This window comes from Diorhabda carinulata, chromosome X (genome assembly GCF_026250575.1).
Source record: "Diorhabda carinulata isolate Delta chromosome X, icDioCari1.1, whole genome shotgun sequence".
NCBI classification, from domain to species: Eukaryota; Metazoa; Arthropoda; class Insecta; order Coleoptera; family Chrysomelidae; genus Diorhabda; species Diorhabda carinulata.
Window position 1 is genome coordinate 65,215,892 of NC_079472.1, and position 22,756 is coordinate 65,238,647.

Genomic DNA, 22,756 nt, shown 5'->3' on the forward strand with positions numbered 1-22,756 from the left:
TAGCTCGGAAAACTCTATTTTCGGGAAATGCTAAAATATATTCTTTCAAAAAGTTAAAAATGTGTTTTCGTCTTCGGAAAAACAGAAATTCACTCACGATTTCGAGAAAATTTTAGATTTGTCATTTTGAGGTTATTAGAATTCTCGTATTGTAATCGATTTAAGACAAAAAAATTTTTTTTCGATACTTCACTTTAAGAATTTATAGAAAATATTTTTCCCCTTCTTAACTATTACAATTTCGAAAAACTAACTTCGAAATTGTTATACCCGTATAAATTACATTTCTCTCAATTTTTTTGAATCCAATATCCAAAATACTCAAATTTTATTTAAATTAAATTCATACATTTTCTGTTAAATATATAGCTTCCATATGAGGCACATGGGAATGTTCACCTTCCACCATTACTGCATTACCTTCTTCGTTTTTAGTAAAAAACGGTCAAATTATGCCTCCAAACCATCATGCACTCCATACAGTGACCCATTATGGATGCATAGCTTTCTGATGAATCATTCATGGATTTTCAAGTCCCAAATGTGACAGTTATGCTTATTAACAAAGCCACCGAAGTGAAAATGGGCCTCATCACTGAAAATGATTTTGTTTGAAAAATCAGTAGCAGCTCAAAGATCCAATTGGTGAATTCTCTTGTCTGTTCATGGTCGATTAGCAGCAGTTGGTTTTTCTAAGCAAGCAGCTGTAAATCTTTAGTGAGAATTTGTTGAAGAGTACATGTTGAGATGTCCAATTCTTGTATCAGATGATGAATAGACATCTCTGGCCTTTCTATCATACTCTCTCGAACTACCGTGATGTGTTGTTCTGAATCTACAAGCTTTTGCATCACTAACTGAACCAGTAGGTTTGAATTTTTTCATCATTCTTTTCACAATTGATTATTTCAATTAAACTTTCTCCATTTTGATCATAATTTTGACAATTAGGATATGTTCTACAGTGTAAAGCTCTTTGATTATGAACTACCAACTGTTAAATTTTGACATGTCACGTCATAATCATTTGACATGACTGTCTAAGGTGGCACTATTTACCATTATCTAAAACTTGTATTTTCATTATTTTTCGAACCAAAAAATGTTTACTATACAACAAATTACCATTTAAAAATCAAGGAAAGTAAATAAAAACACATGAAAAATTGCATAATATATTTATATTCTTATAAATTAAATAAATTGATAGAATCACTTCTTTTTCCCTTTCTTTGTATTTTCCTTATGTTGACAATCGGAAGTTCTTACTGCCTGCCAGTTCAGTGATTTTTTTCTATAAAGTGGCCAAGGTGGAATAGTTAACTACAAGAAAATAAAAAATTATTTTCTTCCACTAAATATACAAATCAAAAGGCGGGGGGCAATAAGTAAACAAAACAAAAAGAAATGGTAATACATTTGACTGGATACATTTAAAAAGAAATTACTGAAAAAGCGATAAAAATTCCTAAATTTGTATAATAAACAATTAAAAATCTTTTTTATCAACCCCCCGTGTATACAAATTTATGAAATTATTTGGTTTAATGTAAAAAACTGGAAAAAAGTACTTACCAGTGCGGCTAGGACAAATCCGGCGCCTAAAATGTACACAGTTTGTGAAAATTGTTGAATAATATATCCCCAAGTTAGACCCACTACTCCAAATAAAGTTATAATGATCCTTGATAATTTTTCTGCCCTAGCCTGGCCTTCAAAGTCCTGAAAAAAGGAATACTCTGTATAGATTCTAGAAAGTTTAGTTTCAATTTTCAATATATATATATATATATATATATATATATATATATATATATATATATATATATATATATATATATATATATATATTCTAATAAAACAAACAGAAAACAAATTTCTTCCAATTTCTTAGAATAATTTATACTTTAACAATATTTTAATACATAAATGACAGTAGGTATATTGAAATTTATGTTTGAAGAATTAAACTATCAGAAAGTAGTAATAAATAAAATAATAATACCATATGTGTTGGAATACTATTAATAAAATCCATTTTTAATATATTTTTTTTAATTTAATACACGTAAACCTTAAACAATTCACGTCATTAATTCTTCATTTTCATAAGGAACTCTTCTATTTCCAATATGACCTAGACAATTATAATACAAGACATTAACCACATCGGTGTTAAAACAGCTAAAATTTTTATCTTTTTATCTATGTACTCTATAAATTTTCAATTGAGTACCAATTTGTAATTTTTCTTCGATTAAATATTTGTTTATTTTTAAGCATACAATATTCAAATCACAGAATTAATACTAATAGTATCAATTATGATTATGATTATTATTAGTATCAAAGTTCTGTGATTCGAACGAGAATAATATTATAATTGGAATAGAACGTAGATAACTCAAATTAAATCTCAAAATTAAACCAATATGAACCCCAACTTTTCAATGTCATAGTTTAATCCGAACTTTTTGACGCCCAAATTCGATATACATTTTAGTTGGAACAAACCTATTTAGAACCGAAGCGTGTCAAAACTGTCAAATGTCGTGTTCACATTTGTAGCTTCCTCTTCGCATCCATTTTCCCGAGGAGTGTAACTTGGTATTTGCATTTTCGTTGTTTTGAAGGAAATTTTTATTAATAATGTCTGGAGCTGGTCGTAATGATTGTAGAATATACGTTGGAAACCTTCCACCGGATATTCGTACTAAAGATATTCAAGATTTATTCTATAAATTCGGTAAAGTAACATTTGTCGATTTAAAAAACCGACGCGGTCCGCCATTTGCATTCGTCGAATTTGAAGATCCAAGGTAATAATTTTTATATTAACATAATTGAATGAATTAAAAATTTTTTTTAATTACAGAGATGCCGATGATGCTGTTCATGCTAGAGATGGATATGACTATGATGGTTATAGACTAAGAGTTGAATTTCCTCGAGGAGGCGGCGGACACGGTGGTGGCGGTGGATTTAGAGGAGGACGAGGCGGAGGAGATAGAGGAAGAGGCTCTAGAGGACCCCCTGCTCGCAGATCTCAGTTTAGAGTTCTAGTTACAGGTATTTTATAGTAGTTTTTCATATAGTATGTACTTTGTTTATTTCTTATTTTTAAGTCCAAACTATTCGTCAATAAGTATTAATTATTGTGTTTAACGTCGTTTTTGCTATTTTCAAACTCAGTAGCAGTGAAGAAGTGTATTTATAAATCGAAAAATTAGGTGCTGAGTGTTTTTCTTTTTCGTGGCAGGATTACCACCGTCAGGATCTTGGCAAGATTTGAAAGATCATATGAGGGAAGCAGGAGACGTGTGTTTTGCGGATTCTTTCAAGGATGGTTCAGGAGTTGTGGAGTTTTTGAGATATGAAGATATGAAATATGCAATTAAGAAATTAGACGATTCCAGATTTAGGTCTCACGAGGTATTTATTTGAATCTTGTTGTTTCTGCTAATCTTCTCATTTCTTTATCGAATTTTTCATTTTTTTTAATTATTTGGAGATTTTAAGCGATTTTTTCACAATTTTCTTTTTGTATTTAATATGCTCCATTTTTTTTATTTTGGGAATTTTCCAATTTTTGACAATTTCTTGAATTTTAATAACTTTGCCCATTCTCAATTTTCTTTTTTTTTGTTTTCAGTATGTTCGCTTATTTTTATTATATATCCAACAATTTTCTATAGATTGTAATTTTTTACAAATGTTTCTGTTGTTACTTATTAAGTTTATTCATCAAACTTTCAATATTAAAATTATTTTTGCCTTTCCTCTATTTTCTGAAATTTTACTAATTCTCCACTTATTGTGAATTTCTTGAATTTTTATATTTAAATTCTAATTTCAGAATTTTACCATTTTTTTTATAGAATTCCCAAAAAATATTTTGGAATTTTGAAATTATTAGATTAAAATTTTTATTTAATGATTTATCAATCAGTTTTAATTTCTTGCTAATTACAAGTTTTTTTTATTTTTCCATTTTTTTTGAATTTCCAAATTTCTTTAATTTTTATATCTATTTGTTCTGTATATTTGATATTGTTTATTTTTTTCAAGATTTTTGAGCGTTTTGCATTTTTTCTATTCTCCAATTAAGTTGAAATTTTTTCTCTTAACAATTTAACGACTTTTTCCCAATTTTTGGTTTTGTTTGAGTTTTGTGTTTATATTCAATTATGTTCCAATTCTTTTTTCAATTTGCATAAGATATTATGTATTTCAATTCCTCAATTTTCCAGAATTTTTTTAATTTTTACGAGAATCCAATTTTTTTTCATTTTCAAAAGAATTAGGTTTTCACATTCTTGTTTATTTGATATTTGAATTCTTCAATTATGTTTCCATCCATTTTTGATTTACCATGTATTTTATAGTTTTCATTTTATTTTTTTTATAGATTTACAAGGTTTTTCAATTTTTTTTTTATTTGAAATTATGTTTCAAGTCATTCTTAAATTTCTAAGAATTTTATGATTTTTTTTTATTTATTTTTATAATCAAACTTTTCAAAGATTTAACCATATTTCCCCAATTTTGAGTTTTATTCGATTTTGATGATTGTATTCTTCAATTATGTTCAAATTTGTTTTTCATTTCCTAGGAATTTCAAGATTTCTTTTCTCGATTTTTATAATATTTTGAATCGTCCAGAGATTTTTTGACATTTTCAAATTTTAATTGGAAATTTATCTTAATTTTTTTCTTATACCTTCTTTCCTCTGAAATATATTCAAACAATTTCCTTTTATATACTCTCAAATATTTTTTTAGAACTAAGTGTTAACATTTTTTTCTTATTCTCAATTAGGGTGAAGTGGCATATATTCGCGTCAAAGAAGACAAAGGGGGTAGTGAAAGAAGATCTGGTGGTAGATCAAGAAGCCGTTCGTTTTCACCACGTCGTCGCGGTTCTCCTACCTACAGCCCCGTCAAGAGAAGTTTCTCTAGGAGCCGTTCTCGTTCATAATTATCTAAATTTGGATATTATGTATGTATAATTCTTTTCAGGGCAGTTTTCTATAGATTTAGCTCTATTCGTTTTTATTTTACGAATTTTTTATAATTTTGATTAATTCCTGAAGTGTTTTAATTTTATCGTAAAGGAACAATATGCTCTGGGAATTTGTTTGTAATAATTTACTATGCGATAATTTTATATAATTTTTTTTTATCGAAAAATTTGTGTGTTGTACATTCCTACTATATTTTAACTATGGATTTAAAGCGCTGCAAAACCAAAAGAAATTTCTCGACGCTCATTTATTTTTTTATATAAATGATTGAATTCATTGAATTTTTTGACTTTTGGTTTTTGTCATTGAAATTCGTCTTTAGACCCATTTTTAAAAATAGTGATAAGATAATAGGCACTAATGTATTAATTTTTTGTTTTCTGATTCTGGTACCTTTGCTGACCTGTGTTATCAGCGTTGGACGATTTTGGAAAAAATAAAAAAAATAAGATAAAAATAATGGCGTAGAATTCTGTTAAAACACCCAGTTAAAACTGATAAGGAAGGAGGGAGAGAGAGAGAGGAATTATGAATAATATATGTATATAAATATATTATTGGATTTATGACAGGAGTGGAGGGAAAGGATTTTGTCTAAACTAGGATTTTTCGTGGGATTTATAGGATTAGGACAAATAATAAATAAAGGAATTTGTGAGGATCGGGAAAGGATTATTGGACAGCTTGGATTTTTATTTCGATAAGTATATTTCATGGCTGTTTAAATTTTCATTCTGATTGTTGGAGTTTCTTAAATTTTTTCACCTTTTTAGTTTTTTAATTTTTAATCTTTACAAAGAAATTTCAAAACTTGTTTTGATATTTTATTTCTCATAAATTTTTTAATAAAATTTGTAATTTTCCGTATTTTCAAATTTTTTTGTTTTTCAAAATTATAAATTTTCGGAGAAAATTACTGAATATACAATATAATTGCTGAGAATTATTTATTTTTTGAATTGTTTCACCTTTTTCTGTTTTTCAAATTTTATTCAAACTATTCTGAGGAATTTACAGTAAGGTAAAATATTTGTTTTATCCTTCTGAAATTCTTTTATTCCTGAGTAATATATACACTGATCAAATTTCATTTGTTATACTTGAATTATCGGTTTTTTCCAAGGAAAAGTTGAAACCTATTTTAATATTTATTTTAATTCACATAATTATTGAAAATTTTTATTAAAATTTGTAATTTTGTGGTTTTTCCAAATTTTTTTCATAATTCTTTTCAATTTTATGATGATTTACTCATTAATCAAATTACGTTTGTTTTATTCTTTATTTAAATTTAATTTCTTCAAATTTTCGAATTTATTTTATTTTACTTTCTTTCGTTGTCTTTATATTTCTTCCTATTTTTCCCCATAAACCGAATTTTTTTTATCAAAATTCATGTCCGGTTTTTTACCATTATTTTTCTTCAAATTTATTTCTATTTTTAGTGTTTTTTCTCATATTTTCCAAATATTCATGATATTAAAATAGTCTGTTTATATTGATTTTAGTCGTATTTTGACAAATAAAGCTTAATATTAAAAAAAGAGTTAATTATGAGATTGTAACAATTTCCTCCAGTTTTTTAACTTTTTCCTATTGAATAGAATAATTAATTTCAAATTTTCCAATTTTTTTTGTATTTTTAATATATTTAATATATTGATGGAATTATGTTGTATATATCTAGAAAGGGTTCAAATTTGCTACTGATTATTTTTGATTTTTTATCGTTTTTCTTTATAAAAAATGAATTATTGCAAACAAAATCAACAAATACATGAAAAAAATAATAAAAACCATTTAATTGCTACGAAATTTCATTGATTTTTGTCATTTTGCCATGAATAAATTCATTAAATATGGATAGCCATGAAGTATACTTTGGATTTTCAAATTTTGGACGTTCGGAATTAAGAGGAGAGTGCTTAGGAGGAAATGTGGCTATAGGAGGATTTTCGGATGATATTAAAAATTGGAAGGAAAATAATCTGGTAAATAAACCATTTTTATATCATTGTTAACATTTTTAAAATGACTTTCTGTTTTAAAATGCATTAAAAATGAAAACAGTTTTCGCTCTTTTACTAACTAGTTTTTTTCTGTTTCTGCGTTTTCTAATAGTTTGAACTTGGTGGTGGAATTAAGATAAGTTTAATTTCTCTTGGAATTTTACAATTTTTATATTTGTATTTTGAGCTCAAAAATTCTTTTGAATTCTATAGATTTTTATAATGGAATTTGCAAATTTCTTATTTTGAGATCTCAGGAATTTTGTCATATTTTTTCTAATTTTAACTTTTATATTCTGTATTAATCTAAATATCATGTTTTTTATGACAAAAATTTCAGATTTCATGAATTTTTTCGGTATTATTTTGATTTTGATGTTTTTTTTTATTTTTTCAATAAGGTTTTTGTGTTTTGACTTTATCTTTAGATTTCCATTTTCTCAGTGTATTTTTTCGTATTTTCTCAAATTTTAATTATATATGAATTTTCTCGTATTTTTTTTAATTTTAATATCTACTTTTTCTATCAATTTTGTTCGAATTTCCAAACAACTTATTTCAAATTTAACTGAATTTTTTAGCGTTTCGACTTTTCTTTGGATTTTCAATATCTCAGTCTATTTTTTAGATGTTTTTCCATATTTTTTCACTTTCAATTTTTATATTCAAATTTAATCAAGAGATTTTATTCGAAGTTCCAAATTTTTTCGTATTCATGTAAATTTTACGTTTTTAAGGCAGAAATTTCCGATTTAGGAATTTTTCTGTATTATTTTTTGATTTTAATTTTATTTGTGGGATTTCTTCAATAAATTTTGTTCGAATTTCTGGATGACTTATTTCGAATTTATCTCAGTATTTTGAGTTTTTCAACTTTCTTCGAATTTCCATTTTCTCTATTTCTATTTTTTGATGTATTTCCGTATTTTTTTTAAATTATAAGTTTCATATTCGAATTTTCTAATTATTTTGAATTCATATAAATTTTCAAAGTTTTTTTTAAAACATTTCATATTTTACTAATTTTCAATCTCTCAATCTAGTTTTTTTATGTTTTCTCATTTTTTGATTTTTTTTTTCATATTCAATTTTTGCCTCTACTTTCCAAATTGTCCGTAAAGTTCGGTTAATACCCAAATAATACTAACCTTTTTTTGTGTCTTAAATTTTTTCACTAGGATTTTTCAAGTCCTCCCTAATTTCCAGTTTCTCTACAACTTTTCATAATTTCACGAGTTTTTTCCGCATTTTTAATTTTATGTGTCCAATTTCCGAATTGTTAATTTTTTTTGGAAATTTAACTGATATTTTGGTACTTCCAAATTCTTACTAAAGAATATGTAATCAAATCTCTATTTTTCTTTGAAAAGGTTTTTTATCTCAATTTTCCAATATTTTTACAAAATTTTTGCATTTTAGTTCTTCAATTTGAGTTTTCTTGAAATTAATTCTTAATTTTCAATATATTTATATGAAAAAATCAATAAAAATCATAAATGGAAGGAATAAAACTGAATCCATACATTTAAAATCGTTTTGTTTTCCACATCTTAATCCCACCACAAACTATTGTTGCGGACACAATTTTTTTTTTTTCAAAATTTCTTCAACGTATCTCATTTTTAATTTTAAACATTAAAAAACAGTGACAGAATTTGATTAAACACTTCTAAATCTTATTAATTTGTCGAATTTATTCCTTATTTAATCCTGTATACATATTAAGATGATTTTTAGGATGTGAGTGTTTGTGTTGTGCGAATGATAAGATGAGAAAAATTTTGCGCTAATTTTTTTTAAAAAAATAAAATAAAAATGAGATACTTTCCTCATCTTAACAACAATATCATCGGTGAAAAAGTAAAAAAAAAAGTTTGTAAATAAATTATTTTTTGCCACGCGGTAGGTCTCGCATTCTGGAGACTTCCGAGAGGATCAGGATGTGAAATTTTCTAGGATAAAGATAGGATATATTCCGAAATATGTAGGGTAACTAAATGACGTTCGAAAAAAAAATTAAATAAAAAGAGCAAGTGGAAGATACTTCGCAGAAATATTATTACTAGCTTTTCCTAAGAGTGTCGACGTTTCTGAAAAATATTTTTCGTTCGTTTCAAAGGATTTGAGGATCTGTTTGCAGGTATAATTAATTTTTTTTATTTTTTGTGTTGTTTGTATCTATTTGATTCTTGAATAAACTTCTTTTCCACTATTTTGTTATTAATAAACCCCTCCCTTTGTTACATTTACATTTTTAGATTTTATTAGGTAAGTATCATACATTTGATAATCGTGCAAATTATTTCAGGTATACAAATATTCAGATATTTGAAGAATAATAGGTAATTACCTAGATTAGGTTATACCCCTCCGATTTCGTTAAATTTTAGTATGTTATAAGAGGAAATTATGCTGCAAAATTTGATATACATAGTAAAGGGAGGAAATCATCCCTTCACATACTTTTTCCAGTTTGTTCACATACGACTATCCTTAGTTAATCTATCAATATTCGTTTTTTTTTCGCGTTTGACCATGAAAAAGATAAAATTCTATGAATTTTTTGACTATTGCTATTTATTGATTGATATTCTATCAATATTCTTAGTTAAAATTAGTGGACAAGTTAGGTGAGACATGCGAAGCTAAACTATGATGTATAAATTATTTTTCTTTTTCTGGAACTTCGAAGTTGAAAAATTATGTGAAGGGATGATTTCCGCGCCCTACATATATGTATCAAATTTTGCAACATAATGTCCTCAATAACATACTAAAGTTTTAACGAAATTGGAGGGGTGTAACCTAATCTTGATAATTACCGAAACATAAAACCTTAATTTGATTTTTTTTCAATTTCTAGTTATTTTCAAATATTTTTCGATTTTTTCATATTTTTCATGGTTTTAAAATACCTATGAATGTTCTTCAATTTTTCCTTTTTTAAAAACTATGAATTTTCTAAAAATTATATTTAGGATTTTCTACTTTTACCAAAGTTGTCTGGAATTCTACTAACTTATCCGGTTTGTAGAATTCCTCCCATTATGTTGGGTTTTTTCTCATTTCCTAGTTGTGGAATTCTTTTTGAATTGTACGGATGGAAATTTTAATAATTTTTCTGGTGTTCGAAAACGTTTTATTTTGAATTTTTCGACGACCTTTCTATTCTTGTGCATTCCAAATTTTTTTTGTTGTTTGAATTCCTGGACTTTGTGATGAATTTTCAAATCTAAATATTTTTGAACGATTCAGTTTCTTATTTTTTATTTTTATTTATCTTGTACTAGTTTTTTACTTTCCATGTTTTTTTCAATTTTTTTTAATATTCAATATGTAATTGGTTTTAATATTTTTCTATCGCTAATCTAGTGAATTTTATTCAAAATGTAATTCAAAAGAAATTTTAAGAAAATGATAAATTTGAAAAGCAATAAATAAAAACTCTAATTTATGAAAATATTTATTAACAGGAACAAATTTCTTAAACTCATTAATTTCACTATAATCTACATTTATCCCAATCGAAAATTCATTTTTCATTTAATTAATATACAATCTCACAATATCAAGTGGTTTAGCTGGAAGACTAGTCACCGGACATTTTTGATGCTCGTTTAAATGCCTCAATATACACCGGAAACAAAAAATGTACCTAAAAAAAAGTAAGTTCTATTGTTCAATAAAAGATGGCGCCATCTATTTAACGGTATGCATCATGTGACACCTCACTATTATTATGTGATGAGACAAACCTGGTTTACATAAAAAAATAAGTTTTTATATTCTCTTACACAACTAACTTTAAAGTGTGAATTATTGCAACGTACACTCTATTCGCAAAATTTAGCCCCCTTTGATTTGTTGCTGTTTTAACGTCTCGAAAAACTGATGCATTGACAACCATTTCCATTAAAAGAAACCATAGAACGAATGGGATTTATAATTGGAATAAGCCTTTGAAATTTGAGAAGAGTAGAAAGAAAATCTTATCGAACAATCAGGTATTTTTCGTCTAACGTGTATAATTTTTCTCTTCGGCAGTAAAAATTGGCAATACATTTGATAGAAAATTAATACTTACCCGGAAACTTGTAAAACCGTGGGTATCGTCCAGGATTTTAAACATAAAGGACATTTTCCTTCGTATTTTTTCGCCTTATTATCCAACTAAAAATGTAAAAAAATTGAACCTTCTAATGCAAAACATCGTTATTTTATTGTTTTGCGAGATTTATTTAAAATTTGTTTTTGAAAAATAAAGATAAATCAATTTGCAGTGCTCCATTCATCATTTTTTTTTTTCAAAAATAGAAAAAATCAAAATTTTTTCCAAAATACAAATTTTTTTTCTATCAAATAATGGTTTGGGCTCGATTATGTAAAGAAATTCGAACTAAAATCAAAATACTTTTTTCAATAACCAAATTCTAATTAAATTTTTTTGTCAAGTAGTAAAATGACATACTGAATAATGATAAATCTAAAATAATTTTTCGGTTTATATTGTATATTTTTGCTTACCATCGGTGCTGGTACATTCGGTAAATCTGTCATATTGTAATTGGATTTTTGCGAATTCCATACTTGCAAAAATTGTAAAAAAAATGCGCCCACTTCTAAAGTTGTCGAAATTCCGTTTCTGATAATACCAAAATTTATTTGAGACAAACTGAAAAGTGGAATATTTCAAGAAAAATTGAATTCTAACACTATTGTAATGAGCAAGCAATTTTCCCCAGTACACCTTTTTATATTTCGATCCTTTTGAATTACTCAAAGATTTTTCAATTATTTTGAGTTTTTTTGAAAAATTTTTCCCAAAATTATAACTCCGAATTTTTCTGATTATTTCAAATTTTTCCCTTTTTTGATAATTCTTTTAATTTTACAAATATATAAGGATTTTTGTGACTCATTCCCTTTTTGAGAAATTCTCTTGAATTTTCTGAGAGTTGAATGACTTTTTTTGTAATATGCATATAAACAAAATGTCCTGAAACTCTCCTGCCAAACACAATTTACAGATACTAATTTTCAGTTCATCTACACAGCAACCATGTCAATAACTTTTTGAAAATAACTGACGGGAGAATTTTCGATTGAAAATTAGGGTGCTTCTTAATATTAAGCCAAAATAAATATTTCAAATCAAATAAATTATAGTGTGTTTGGGACATAAAATGTAAAGTTTTCACCAAATTTCGTGAAAAAAATATTTTTTATAAAAGATAATATTTCAATTTTTCACATAAAAGTGTGACAACAAAACTTGTAAATCTTTTTATTACCTAAAACTTTCCAGTATGATTTTTTTCCAAAGGAATCTAGTAAAATCGTTTTTTACCCTCAAAAACTCAACCTCCTTTTGGACCTCAGATCTATAAATTATTATTCATTATAGTTATATTATCTTCCTTTTTTTAATGGGTTTCATCCTACTATCATTTTAGGCCTCTACCATGGTCTAATACATTATGAATTATAATCCATTCAATTGTTTGATGTTTTCAAACTTTTGACTGCGAGGCACCTCTAGAGTCGAACCAGTAAGGCTCTCCCGACATGCTATACCCTACTTTAGTAAATCTAGAGGAATATTTTGTGATGCAGACCATCCATAAAATGGGGCGCAAAATTTTTAACATTTAACTGCTACAACCGACTAAAATTTGCCCTTAAATTCGTTCAAATGTATTTTTTTACAAACTCAAATGGTTTTAGAAACCCTCACTGAAAGTCCCAGATCACTTTGGTTATAACATTTTTTTTATGAAATTTTGAAAGTTTATAATTAATTTGTCTGAATGAATTTATGGTAAATAATATTTTTCCCAATGAATGTTAAATATTAGTAGAAACAATAATTGTTTGAAGGAAAACTCAATAATTCCGACAAAATAGGGAAGTGTACAAATAATCAGAGCAGGAGATAATTTTAGGTAGGACAGACCAAGCACAATCAGCTCTCCAATGAAGCAATGAAAAAGTTCATATTTTTCAATGTATTATGTATCAAAATATTGTCAATACTAAAATTCATTTACAGTGTTCTCGAAATAAAAAGACAAATAACCTACCTAAATCCTAGTTTACTCCAGTCCCCTTACCTTGTTCCGGTACCCTCTAGATTAAAATGTCAAAAAAATATAGAAATGATTATAAGACAAAGAATAATATATGTGCCTTTCAAACATGTCATATTTACCTCAAACTGCCTTTAAAGAGAGACGTCCAAAAACCAGATTGATCTTCAACATTTCTATCATACACTAATTTGGTATCTATCAATTGATATATTGGTGTTTGATATTCTGTACTTTGTGCCATATATTTTATATAATTATGTATTAAAAACACCCCCCAAACAAATTCGAACGTCGAATGTGTAAATAACAAAAATTTCTTCATAATACTCTCCAAATCCTGCAAATAAATGTCTTATAACACACATATATTAGTCAAAATAAACAACTTATTTTTTGTCCTGTTTTTATTATTAAATCTTAATACACTTCAAAATATTCAATCACTGTATAATCGTGTAAGTAAAGACAAATTACAATGAAAAAAATAAACAATTCAATAACATATAGATTTGTTATTAACTGAATACCAATGATAATACTCACACTTTTTAATGCACCTTCAGCTTGTTCTATCCTGATAACTGTTATTTTTTCTTCCAACTTTCTCTTAAAATAAGGTAATCCTACTAAAAAAATTAATGATAGTTCTCTATGTTTTTTATTCAGTGTTTCATTTGAAGAAGTCAGTCTTTTGAGACCATAAAAGTTCTCGGAAAAAGATGCATCTAAAATAGTTTCCTAATTAGCGATAACAATATGTCAATCTAGCAACAATATAAATTAATTTGATGAAACAGTTTTACTTACTAAAGTAGTGAAGAACAATTTTTTGCATGCAACTACTTACCATAATATGTTAAATAATGATATTGTAGCAAACCATTTAATATTGCAAATGTTTCCTCAAAATATTTGTTTAACCATCCGAATTTATAAGGTACATTAGTAGATAAAAACTGAAATTATTTGAATTTTAAATTGACCAAGAAATTGTATGTATATTTACCAAGGCGATCTTTTGAAAGGCAGGATGTAAAGTGTTGTTTAACGACTGTTGAGCAATTACTTCTAAAATACTAGGTCTGTTTTGGGGAGTAAATGTAAAATTCGCAGCATTTTCTGCCATCTTATAATTAAAATTCTTTTAAATATACATTACATATCAACAATACAAAAATTGGGTTATCTTCTTTTTTTTATAAATTTATGTATAATCGTAAAGATGCGTTCGCTTTGAAGGCATGAAACTAGAAACCAGATCAAATAGTGTTATCGCAAAAGTACGTTCGAAAAAACTTTTAAAGCTTAATAGTATTAAGAAACATGTTCAATTAAAAATTAAATTTATTGAACGAATTCAATACAATATGGATTCTCGGAAACTACGATCCACATAAGTAGTGTAATAATAAAGGTACGTTCGAAAAGACTAAAAGCTCTATAGAATTCTGTTCTGTACTGATACCTTTAAAGCGTTTCTAATTATATTCCTGTTTTTCAGAAAGTACAAATCAGATTTTTGTATTATGTGTTGCATAGTTCACGTAAATAACGTCTACAACTGCATAGTAGGAATGCACATATAATAAATGAATTTTTTTATTCCTAATTAAGAAAATATTAAAATAATTCATCAGGATATCATAATGTAAAGAAAAATTTTTGTATTTCAAGTTGAATATAATTTGAATAATTGTTAATAATTTATTATTCTTAATCGTTCTCAGCATTTTCTAGTTTGTTTTTTATTTTATTCCAAGAATCAATAATCCCTCCGCAAATTTCTAGATCTTGCTGTTTTTTTTTAAGTTTAGTTATTACAAGTGAGCACACATTATTGCCCAATAGAGACAAAGAAAGACTAAGTGTGGTAATATTTTTCCTCCACAAGACTTAGTTGGGGAAGATTTTTGGTGTTGGAACGGTTTCTTTTAGTGTATAGCTCATTCAGTGTCTAATGATACTTTATTTTACAAAAAGCAAGTTAATAATTTTCTTATTTTAAAGTAAGGGAGAGTGGGGTGAAGACAAACTGTTCCGTCTTTAAAGACTATCTTTTACCAGATATGACTGTCATATATTATTAGATATTCTTTTACAAAAAAAAAAAGAATACCCTTATAGGAAAACTTATTTTTATATCATTGTAATGACATAATTTACTAATTATAATCTAACGCGAGTGAACATGAATTTGAAATGGGTTAAGAATTTGATTCACCTAATAGCGATAGGATTGTCCAGTGGTAATCTAGTTTTAGCGATTAGAAGCATTAAAATTTTTTTTTGTTATTTAGGTTCCATTATTTTGGCACCCCGATTCACATTAAAACTGTAAATGCATAGTTTTTGCAATTTATTAATGTAAATGTTAAGACACGTAGTTGATTAAAATTTTTATCAAAAATGGATACAAATTAATGTGCAACGTATTAAAGTGATATAATAATTTATTTTAATGAGGTGGATAATAAGAGGAGACGAAGCCAAAAATAATAAATAAAAGATAATTCGATCATTAAGGTATCAATTTTCTATTATCAGTGTAAAATCACGTATACAACAACCTCCATACTATTTCATCATGCAGGCATTCATTACGAAAATCACTAGAGACCGAAGAGCAGTCTTGCACTTAAGTCGTGCACCTCGTTATAATATCATCAAATTAACAACACTGGCAACGCGAACTAGAGGGAAATAGGAGATACTCATAATGTTATTAGAAAAAATAAAAATTTGTTTCATACACTACAAAAAATACAAAAGAGAAAAACGACATTAAATAGTTTCATAAAATCTACTAGCACTATCTCGATGTAGTTGATACAACTACGAAAGGTTTTTTAAAGAGATTTACTTCTTACATATGTTATTTTTGGTGCAACTATTCAATCATAACCCAAAACACTAGATTTTTTTAAAAGGGAACGAATTAAAAGAACAGTTTATTTTTGAAAATCAACGAAATGTTGTTGTAACTTAGTTGAATAATACTTACTTTTAACCTAACCTAATTTAATCACACTTATTTTAAATTTAATCTCATCCAACCATATTTATGTTAAACTAACCTAACCATTCTTATTTTAAGTCTAACCTAACTTTACTTATTTCAAATCTAACCTAATCACATTTATTTCCCATCTAACCTAACCATACCTCTTTTACAACTAACCTAACCGTAAATATTTCATGTTGGGTTAGGTTTGAATTAAGTATGATTTTAGACTTATTAGTTTAATGTCGCACATACTAAAGCTGTTTCTAAAAATTATTCACCAAGGCATCTACAAGAAATGCGAACAAGACATTAGCGATGAACAATTTGGTTTCTGTAGAAGAGGATACCCAAAGAAGAAGATGATTACCATACTTGCAATACTCATTCCCAACTGAATCTATCTATACTTCTTTTAAAACTTACTTTTTGACTTGATTTAAAGTTAGGTTAGGTTTTAAATAAGTATGGTTAGGTTAGGTTTAAATTATGTATGGTTAGGTTAGGTTATGCTTAAAATAAGTATGGTTAGATTAGTTCTAAAGTAAGTATGGTTGGGTTAGGTTTGAAAGAAGTATGGTTAGATTAGGTTTAAAATAAGTATAATTTAAAAAAAAAATATATGAATATCGTCTGATGCTTTCTAAAGAAGCTATGTAGGATCATATTCAAAGAAGTGTGTTTATGATAACATTCGAAGTCATAAAACCGTATAAAATCTTCCAATAGATTTTTTTTCGTAAATTAAAAAAATCCTTGATATTTATAACATTTACCTGGTGCTTCAAGCTCGACTGTCTTTTTTAATTTTGACGTGACAGATATTTGTAGGTTAAGATGATATGATTTACATATATGTAATACTCAATACACACAATATTAATTTTCTCTCTAGTTCGAGACACTTTATCTATACTGCGCATGCTTGAGAATGCGCAAAACCGAGCTGGAACCTAGGAGGATAGAGAAATCGTTGCCATTCTGTCTTCCTTAGTCGGAACAGCTTTCACTTATAGAAACTGTCCATATAGAAATATTACATATATGATAATTTAATAAATATTCCATAATGGAATACCTCTTTGGAATATTATTTGTAACGACTATGGATAATTATCTCTTTCCTTAAATATCACACCCATATTATGAAGTGTAAAAACTGAAAGAACCGTTAACTACATGTGGCTTATCGATATGTTTTTGTTTTTATTTTCTATGGAATTAATTCGCTAAATGGGCATCTTATAACTCTATAAAAATTAATGCATGTCATAGGGCGAGTAAACGTGACGTTTTAACAACGTTGCCACTTTTATTAATAATAATATGAGTGAACGTTGATATCTATATATATAAAAATAAATTATTACTGTCGTTAGTCTCGCTAAAACTCAAGAGCGACTGGACCGATTTGGCTAATTTTGATCTAGAATTATTTGTGAAAGTCCAGAGAAGGTTTAAAAGGTGAATAAATATGAAAATGCTCGGATTTAAATAAAAACAACAATTTTGTTTTGTTACAAATTAAATTACTGAACGCAACCCCGAAAAGATTGGTACTCTTAGGGCCCTTTCACACCAATCGAATCCGAATCAATCAGAATAACTCCGAATCAAGTTGAATCTGATTGACCATGATTCGGCTTCGAGCGCTCCGTTTAAATGTGAAGGGACTCTTTTCCCGCCTTCAGACCGGACGAATCTGGTTCAATCAGGTTTGATTCAAGATCGCACTTGATTCAACCTGTCAGATTCCTCGTCCGGTCAGTCTTGAATCAACAACCATAAGAGATGGACGTGGAGTTATTAATTTTAAAAGTTAAAGAAAATAATGCGATTTATGACGCCAGTGATAAAAATCACAGATGAAACATACCAAAATCCGGCCTTTTCCTATTTATGTGATGTATCCACACTTTTCTTGTTTTCTGTTTCCGCCGTTGCCTCCTACGAAACACTATTGCATTTAAAACAACTGCGTCCATGATGATAGCTCAAAAGCAACTAAAAGAAGGAAAACAAAAAAAAGATGAAAGGATTTTTATAGAATCAGGTTGATTCAGCTGGTGTGAAAGAGTGGAGATGACGAATCAGACTCAACTTGATTCGGAGTGATCCAGTTTGATTCGGATTCGTTTGGTGTGAAACGGGTCTTACGTTTACTTTTCGACATAATCACTGGAGGGATTGAGACATTTGTCATATCTGTGGACAAACTTTTTAATACCTTTTTGAAAGAAAGTTGCCGCCAATGTAGCTGTTTACGTGGCTGTAGCACAACGCCGACTGACTACTGAATGGCAACAGTGGCGAAGTGTGTAGTGCGAGAGCTTCGCAGTCGCCTACAGCACATACCAGCTTTCTTCTGTTCGCGTTTCGTCTGCACTGAGCAATCGGATGTTGACAAAACACGACTCTCGTATGGAGATTTTTAGATCGTTGTAGATGCCAACGAAACTGTTTGCCATTAGGAGACATTCTGAGAAAATCAACAGAAATTGTAATTATTTATTGAAATACTTATTAAAACAATCAAAAATTTTTAATTGAACTGCATATCTACTTACATAAGAGAAAAATTCAATTGGTTAGCCTACAACAAACAAAAATATAAATGTTCGAAACGGACAGTTTACACTTTTACGTACTTCCGGAGTTTACGGATTTATTTCACTTATGTAAATGGCCTGAATTAGTTGAGACAAAACTTTTGTCCAAGATTTTTTTCTGTAATACACAATTTAACATGAATTTGTTCAATAATCGACCGCGTCAAACAATAGCTCATCTAAAATAAAACAAAAGCAAAAAGTATACGCCCCGGCGTACAAGAAATTTATAATTCATTCTAGTGATTACAATAACGATTTGTAGCTCATCCAATCAGCATAGATATTGGTTATTGCACTATAAATATTAAAATATTTTCAATTGGAATACCTGACTGCGTGTGGCTCCATAAATAAACGGAAAGGTGGGTAAAAGGAACCCATTATAGTGTAAATAAATAATTAAATAAATAACTGCTTGTTATCGGGGTGTGTGGCTGTAGATATAGAAAGAAAGAAAGAAAGAAATGTTATTGTGAAAGGAAGAAAGAGAGGTACAGGTGATAAATAAGGTGCCTAACAAGATGTTGTTAGTGAGAATACCCCCCGAGGATAAAAACACAGCGTATGGCTTCCAGGAACTCGAGCTTCAACATTTTATGCTTTTCAATTTGATTACAAGGTACTTTAAATTATTAGCTTTGGATTGGACGGTTGTTTATATTTATTCTCACCTTACTGCTTTAGTATTATATTGAAAAATGTAATTTTGTACCTCGAATGGTTTTTCTTCGATTTTATATGTCTTATCTTACCCCGCGGCCGATTTGATTTATCACTGTAAAGTTCGTTAAATATTATTATTCATGCAACTAAAAAATTATTTAATACAATAAAGAATTTTCGATGAATTGTATATTACAACAGATATACAAGCCAACAGAAAATATATGAATCAATTTGAAAACTTTATTGACAGAGAGCGGGGTATATAGTGGATCGATCACAGCGCTCGATGTGGTCAAATTATCGTCAAATCATGCTAATGATATAAATATGTGAAAGTTGTATGAAAAAGGTTTCATAATAGTCGTTGTGTTGTGGAGTGGCATGCGCTACAAACTCGTGTCGATTTTTGATCCATTAGATAAGGTGGTATCATATACACTGCGATCTAAAGGATCTATTATGTTCCCTTTTTTTGCTACGATACTGAAGCTGATCCATCAGACTTTAATTGCCAGAGATCTTCGTCTTCTATTTCAAGCGCACCCAGGTGTAATACTCTAGAGTTTCTCACACACGTGTCTGCACAAGTCTAGCGTTCTTACTTAAGTTGATGCATTCAGCAAATCTTCTATGGTTGTTTCCCAGGATCTGGTTTTGCTCCTATCTACCTTCTTTTCTAATGCTTTTTCTATTGTTCTGTAGCTGATACAACAGAAGGGTTCAGGTCCCATGAAGGGCTCGTATGCCTCCGTTTTAGTGAGCTTTTGAGCTATATCATTTCCTTTCACTCCGGTGTGTCCCAAAACCCATTTTTCTTGTCTAAATCGTTTATGATATAGGATCTTAAAGCTCTAATGGTTACTTGGCTGTTGGATAGATTGCATAGATTTCCATTTGAAAAATGCTTGATGTGTTGCCCAGGCTCTCAGAATATTTGGTTCTATTCCTATTCCAGTTCCGACTGCTGCTTTAGATCCATCCATACATCATTTAATTGACGTTTTCTCTGACATGTTTTCCAGTATTATGTGGAGAAGTGGGAGATTTAGAATCACTTCTAGTGCAGCTATTGGGCATAATTTAATGGTCCCGATTGTACATAAGTCTTTGTATCATCGAGAGATTGCTTCTGGTAGTATTCAGACTAGCTCTAGTCCCATATGTGATGATTGGTTTCTTGTTTAACCTCAGTAAGATCTTTGGATTACAACCCCAATTTCTTCCTGCGAAGTTTCTTGTTTCGAGAAAACAAACCCAATGGGGTATATTATATTCAACGTATTACTTAGACTGCATCGTGTAGATCTGTTTTTTCATCGCTCTTTCCGTATCAACCACCACAAAATACTGCGAAGCTGGTTTATATTTCAAAAAGCTACTTCTGCGTCTTTGGGGAAAAGTACACGGTATTGACGGTCTCAAGTTCTGCCATTGTTAATGCAGATCTTCATTGTTAACAATTGGATCGAGTGAACCAATATTTATTTAATCGAATAATTTGACGATTGTTAACAGAAGAAGTTACATTTTTTTGGTCCGATATTTAAGATTTACAATCAAAGACAAACCTTTATACCTATATATGTAGTATTTTAGTTAAAATTGCACTTTTCTACCCTTAGTTCGGGAGCGGTCAATCCATATATTCCCAGCGTTTTTGCCAAAAACTGGTACGTTTTGTTTAAATGATGAACAAATTGTTTTTTCGGTAAGGACAATTTTTTTACTAACTTTCGATGTTAATAACTTTTGTACAACTGAGAATTTTTTAAAATTGAAAAATCGTACTTCTTCTTGGAACCTTACTCTACAAATTGGTATACTTCGATATTAGTGCAGGTCCGGCGTTTGGCACTTATCGCGATTGACAATTAAGCGCGATGATCGAGGCTTGTCGCCACGCGTTGCAACGTTGAGAAAGCCCTTAATTGTCAATCGCGATAAGTGCCAAACGCCGGACCTGCACTAATATCGAAGTATACCAATTTGTACAGTAAGGTTCAAAGAAGAAGTACGATTTTTCAATTTTAAAAAATTCTCAGTTGTAGAAAAGTTATTAACATCGAAAGTTAGTAAAAAATGTCGATTTTACGACATTCAAAAATTTATAAATTTTTAAATATGCATTATACGGAAAAATAACAAGAGACCTTATCTTCTTAAAATGGGCCATATTTGCATAAAAAAATTGTCCGAACCGAAAAAACCAGTTATTAATAATTTGTTCAAACAATTTCGATTCAAACAAAACGCTGGGCTTATTTAGAGTCAGTGTCTCAAAATAAATAAGAATAACTATGTTTTGTCCTTAGCCCTTTGATTGCAAACGGCAGCATTGACCGCTCCTGGACTACCTCAGCTGTTGAACTTATAAGTAGATAATTTAGGTGAAAATATAAATCTACGCTTGATATATTCAAATGTTATTTCATACGAAAATACTCGAGGTATAACTTGAAAAAATATTTCAACTGTCTACTAAAAGAAGTGATTCTGCCGAAAAAAAAATTAATAAAAGCTAGAAATTTAATAAAAGTTGGGTATTTTTATATTTTCGCGGTCTCCTCGTTTTTTTGGCTCTAGATAATCGAAAAATCATCCGTTTTCGATAATTTTTTTTTAAATCTTTGTTTTTACGGGGGATTTACGAAAAAAAAATATGGGAATAACAAAAAATGTATAATTGTTGATAACTTTTTTCCAAATAGTCAAATGGAGTTTTCATTTTTTTTTCATAATCTACACCAAAAAAAACGAACAAATTGAAAAAAAAATTATATAAAAATGTTGAATTGAAAAGCAGACCAAATGTGAACATTTGTTCTGAATTTTTAGCAAACCCCCCCTAACCTTATCTAACCTAACCAATATAAGTTTAGATTTTTTTTATTGCCATATTTTTTTTCGTAAATCTGCCGTAAAAACGAAGATTTAAAAAAAAATTCATCGAAATCGGATGATTTTTCGATTTTCTAGAGGCAAAAAACGAGTGGACCGCGAAAGTATAAAATTACCTAAAGATATTTATCGGTAAAACCTTTTTTTTGTAATGTTTATAATACTAAATTTAAGTTTATATTATTGTGTTTTTATTATTGAACATCCTACTTAGACTTTAAAAAATTAAATATTGCTAAAAATAGGCCATGAACACAAATTTTACTGCGGAAACCCGTTAAGTGAAACATTTTTTTCAAGAGTAAGTAAAAAAAAACATATACATCAAATTCAAAAGCCATTAGTTTTGAAAGGTTATTAAATATTATTCGGATTTTTTAAAACCAAAAATTAATACTACAGATAATAAGTTTTTCTCCGTTTTCCGAAAATTTAAAAGAGTTAACGGGTTTTTGAA

General features: G+C 28.4%; 3 protein-coding genes across 6 annotated transcripts; 1 reads left to right on the forward strand and 2 right to left on the reverse strand.

The window, feature by feature from the left end:
• Positions 1-1,161: 1,161 nt before the first annotated feature.
• LOC130900780 (signal peptidase complex subunit 1) lies at positions 1,162-2,245 on the reverse strand. The gene is made up of 3 exons (XM_057811650.1): positions 2,006-2,245; positions 1,576-1,722; positions 1,162-1,323 (listed from the first exon to the last, which is right to left on the reverse strand). Exons 1-3 carry the CDS (start codon positions 2,036-2,038, stop codon positions 1,213-1,215), a joined length of 291 nt encoding a protein of 96 aa, XP_057667633.1. The 5' UTR covers positions 2,039-2,245; the 3' UTR covers positions 1,162-1,212.
• Positions 2,246-2,542: 297 nt separating this feature from the next.
• LOC130901412 (serine/arginine-rich splicing factor 1A) lies at positions 2,543-9,245 on the forward strand. 4 transcript variants are annotated; one of them, XR_009060277.1, is made up of 6 exons: positions 2,543-2,819; positions 2,876-3,069; positions 3,260-3,432; positions 4,820-4,999; positions 5,440-7,015; positions 8,940-9,245. XR_009060277.1 is itself a non-coding variant. In XM_057812807.1 (5 exons), the coding sequence occupies exons 1-4, from the start codon at positions 2,650-2,652 to the stop codon at positions 4,976-4,978; spliced, it is 696 nt and encodes a 231-aa protein (XP_057668790.1). In that variant the 5' UTR covers positions 2,564-2,649; the 3' UTR covers positions 4,979-4,999; positions 5,440-9,245. The 4 variants fall into 4 exon arrangements, 2 of the variants coding, with proteins under 2 accessions (XP_057668790.1, XP_057668789.1); XR_009060276.1 differs by having other exon boundaries at positions 4,820-7,015; XM_057812807.1 differs by having other exon boundaries at positions 2,564-2,819; positions 5,440-9,245.
• A 1,235-nt stretch (positions 9,246-10,480) lies between these two features.
• On the reverse strand, positions 10,481-14,364 carry LOC130901482 (peroxisome assembly protein 12). The gene is made up of 7 exons (XM_057812913.1): positions 14,129-14,364; positions 13,970-14,078; positions 13,666-13,847; positions 13,242-13,459; positions 11,558-11,705; positions 11,118-11,203; positions 10,481-10,688 (listed from the first exon to the last, which is right to left on the reverse strand). The coding sequence occupies exons 1-7, from the start codon at positions 14,246-14,248 to the stop codon at positions 10,577-10,579; spliced, it is 975 nt and encodes a 324-aa protein (XP_057668896.1). The 5' UTR covers positions 14,249-14,364; the 3' UTR covers positions 10,481-10,576.
• Positions 14,365-22,756: the final 8,392 nt, after the last annotated feature.

Bases quoted from the DNA above. Each gene is read 5' to 3' on its own strand.
- LOC130900780 (XM_057811650.1), bottom strand. From the start codon at position 2,038: ATGGATTTTATTAATAGTATTCCAACACATATG. The intron at 1,723-2,005 runs GTATTATTATTT...TCCTTTTTTCAG, and splicing joins ATAGTATTCCAACACATATG to GACTTTGAAGGCCAGGCTAG. The intron at 1,324-1,575 runs GTAAGTACTTTT...ATTTTCTTGTAG, and splicing joins GATTTGTCCTAGCCGCACTG to TTAACTATTCCACCTTGGCC.
- LOC130901412 (XM_057812806.1), top strand. From the start codon at position 2,650: ATGTCTGGAGCTGGTCGTAATGATTGTAGAATATACGTTGGAAACCTT. The intron at 2,820-2,875 runs GTAATAATTTTT...TTTTAATTACAG, and splicing joins GTCGAATTTGAAGATCCAAG to AGATGCCGATGATGCTGTTC. The intron at 3,433-4,819 runs GTATTTATTTGA...ATTCTCAATTAG, and splicing joins CCAGATTTAGGTCTCACGAG to GGTGAAGTGGCATATATTCG.
- LOC130901482 (XM_057812913.1), bottom strand. From the start codon at position 14,248: ATGGCAGAAAATGCTGCGAATTTTACATTTACTCCCCAAAACAGACCT. The intron at 13,848-13,969 runs GTAAGTAGTTGC...AAACTATTTTAG, and splicing joins TCATTATTTAACATATTATG to ATGCATCTTTTTCCGAGAAC. The intron at 10,689-11,117 runs GTAAGTATTAAT...ACTTTTTTTTAG, and splicing joins ACGGTTTTACAAGTTTCCGG to GTACATTTTTTGTTTCCGGT.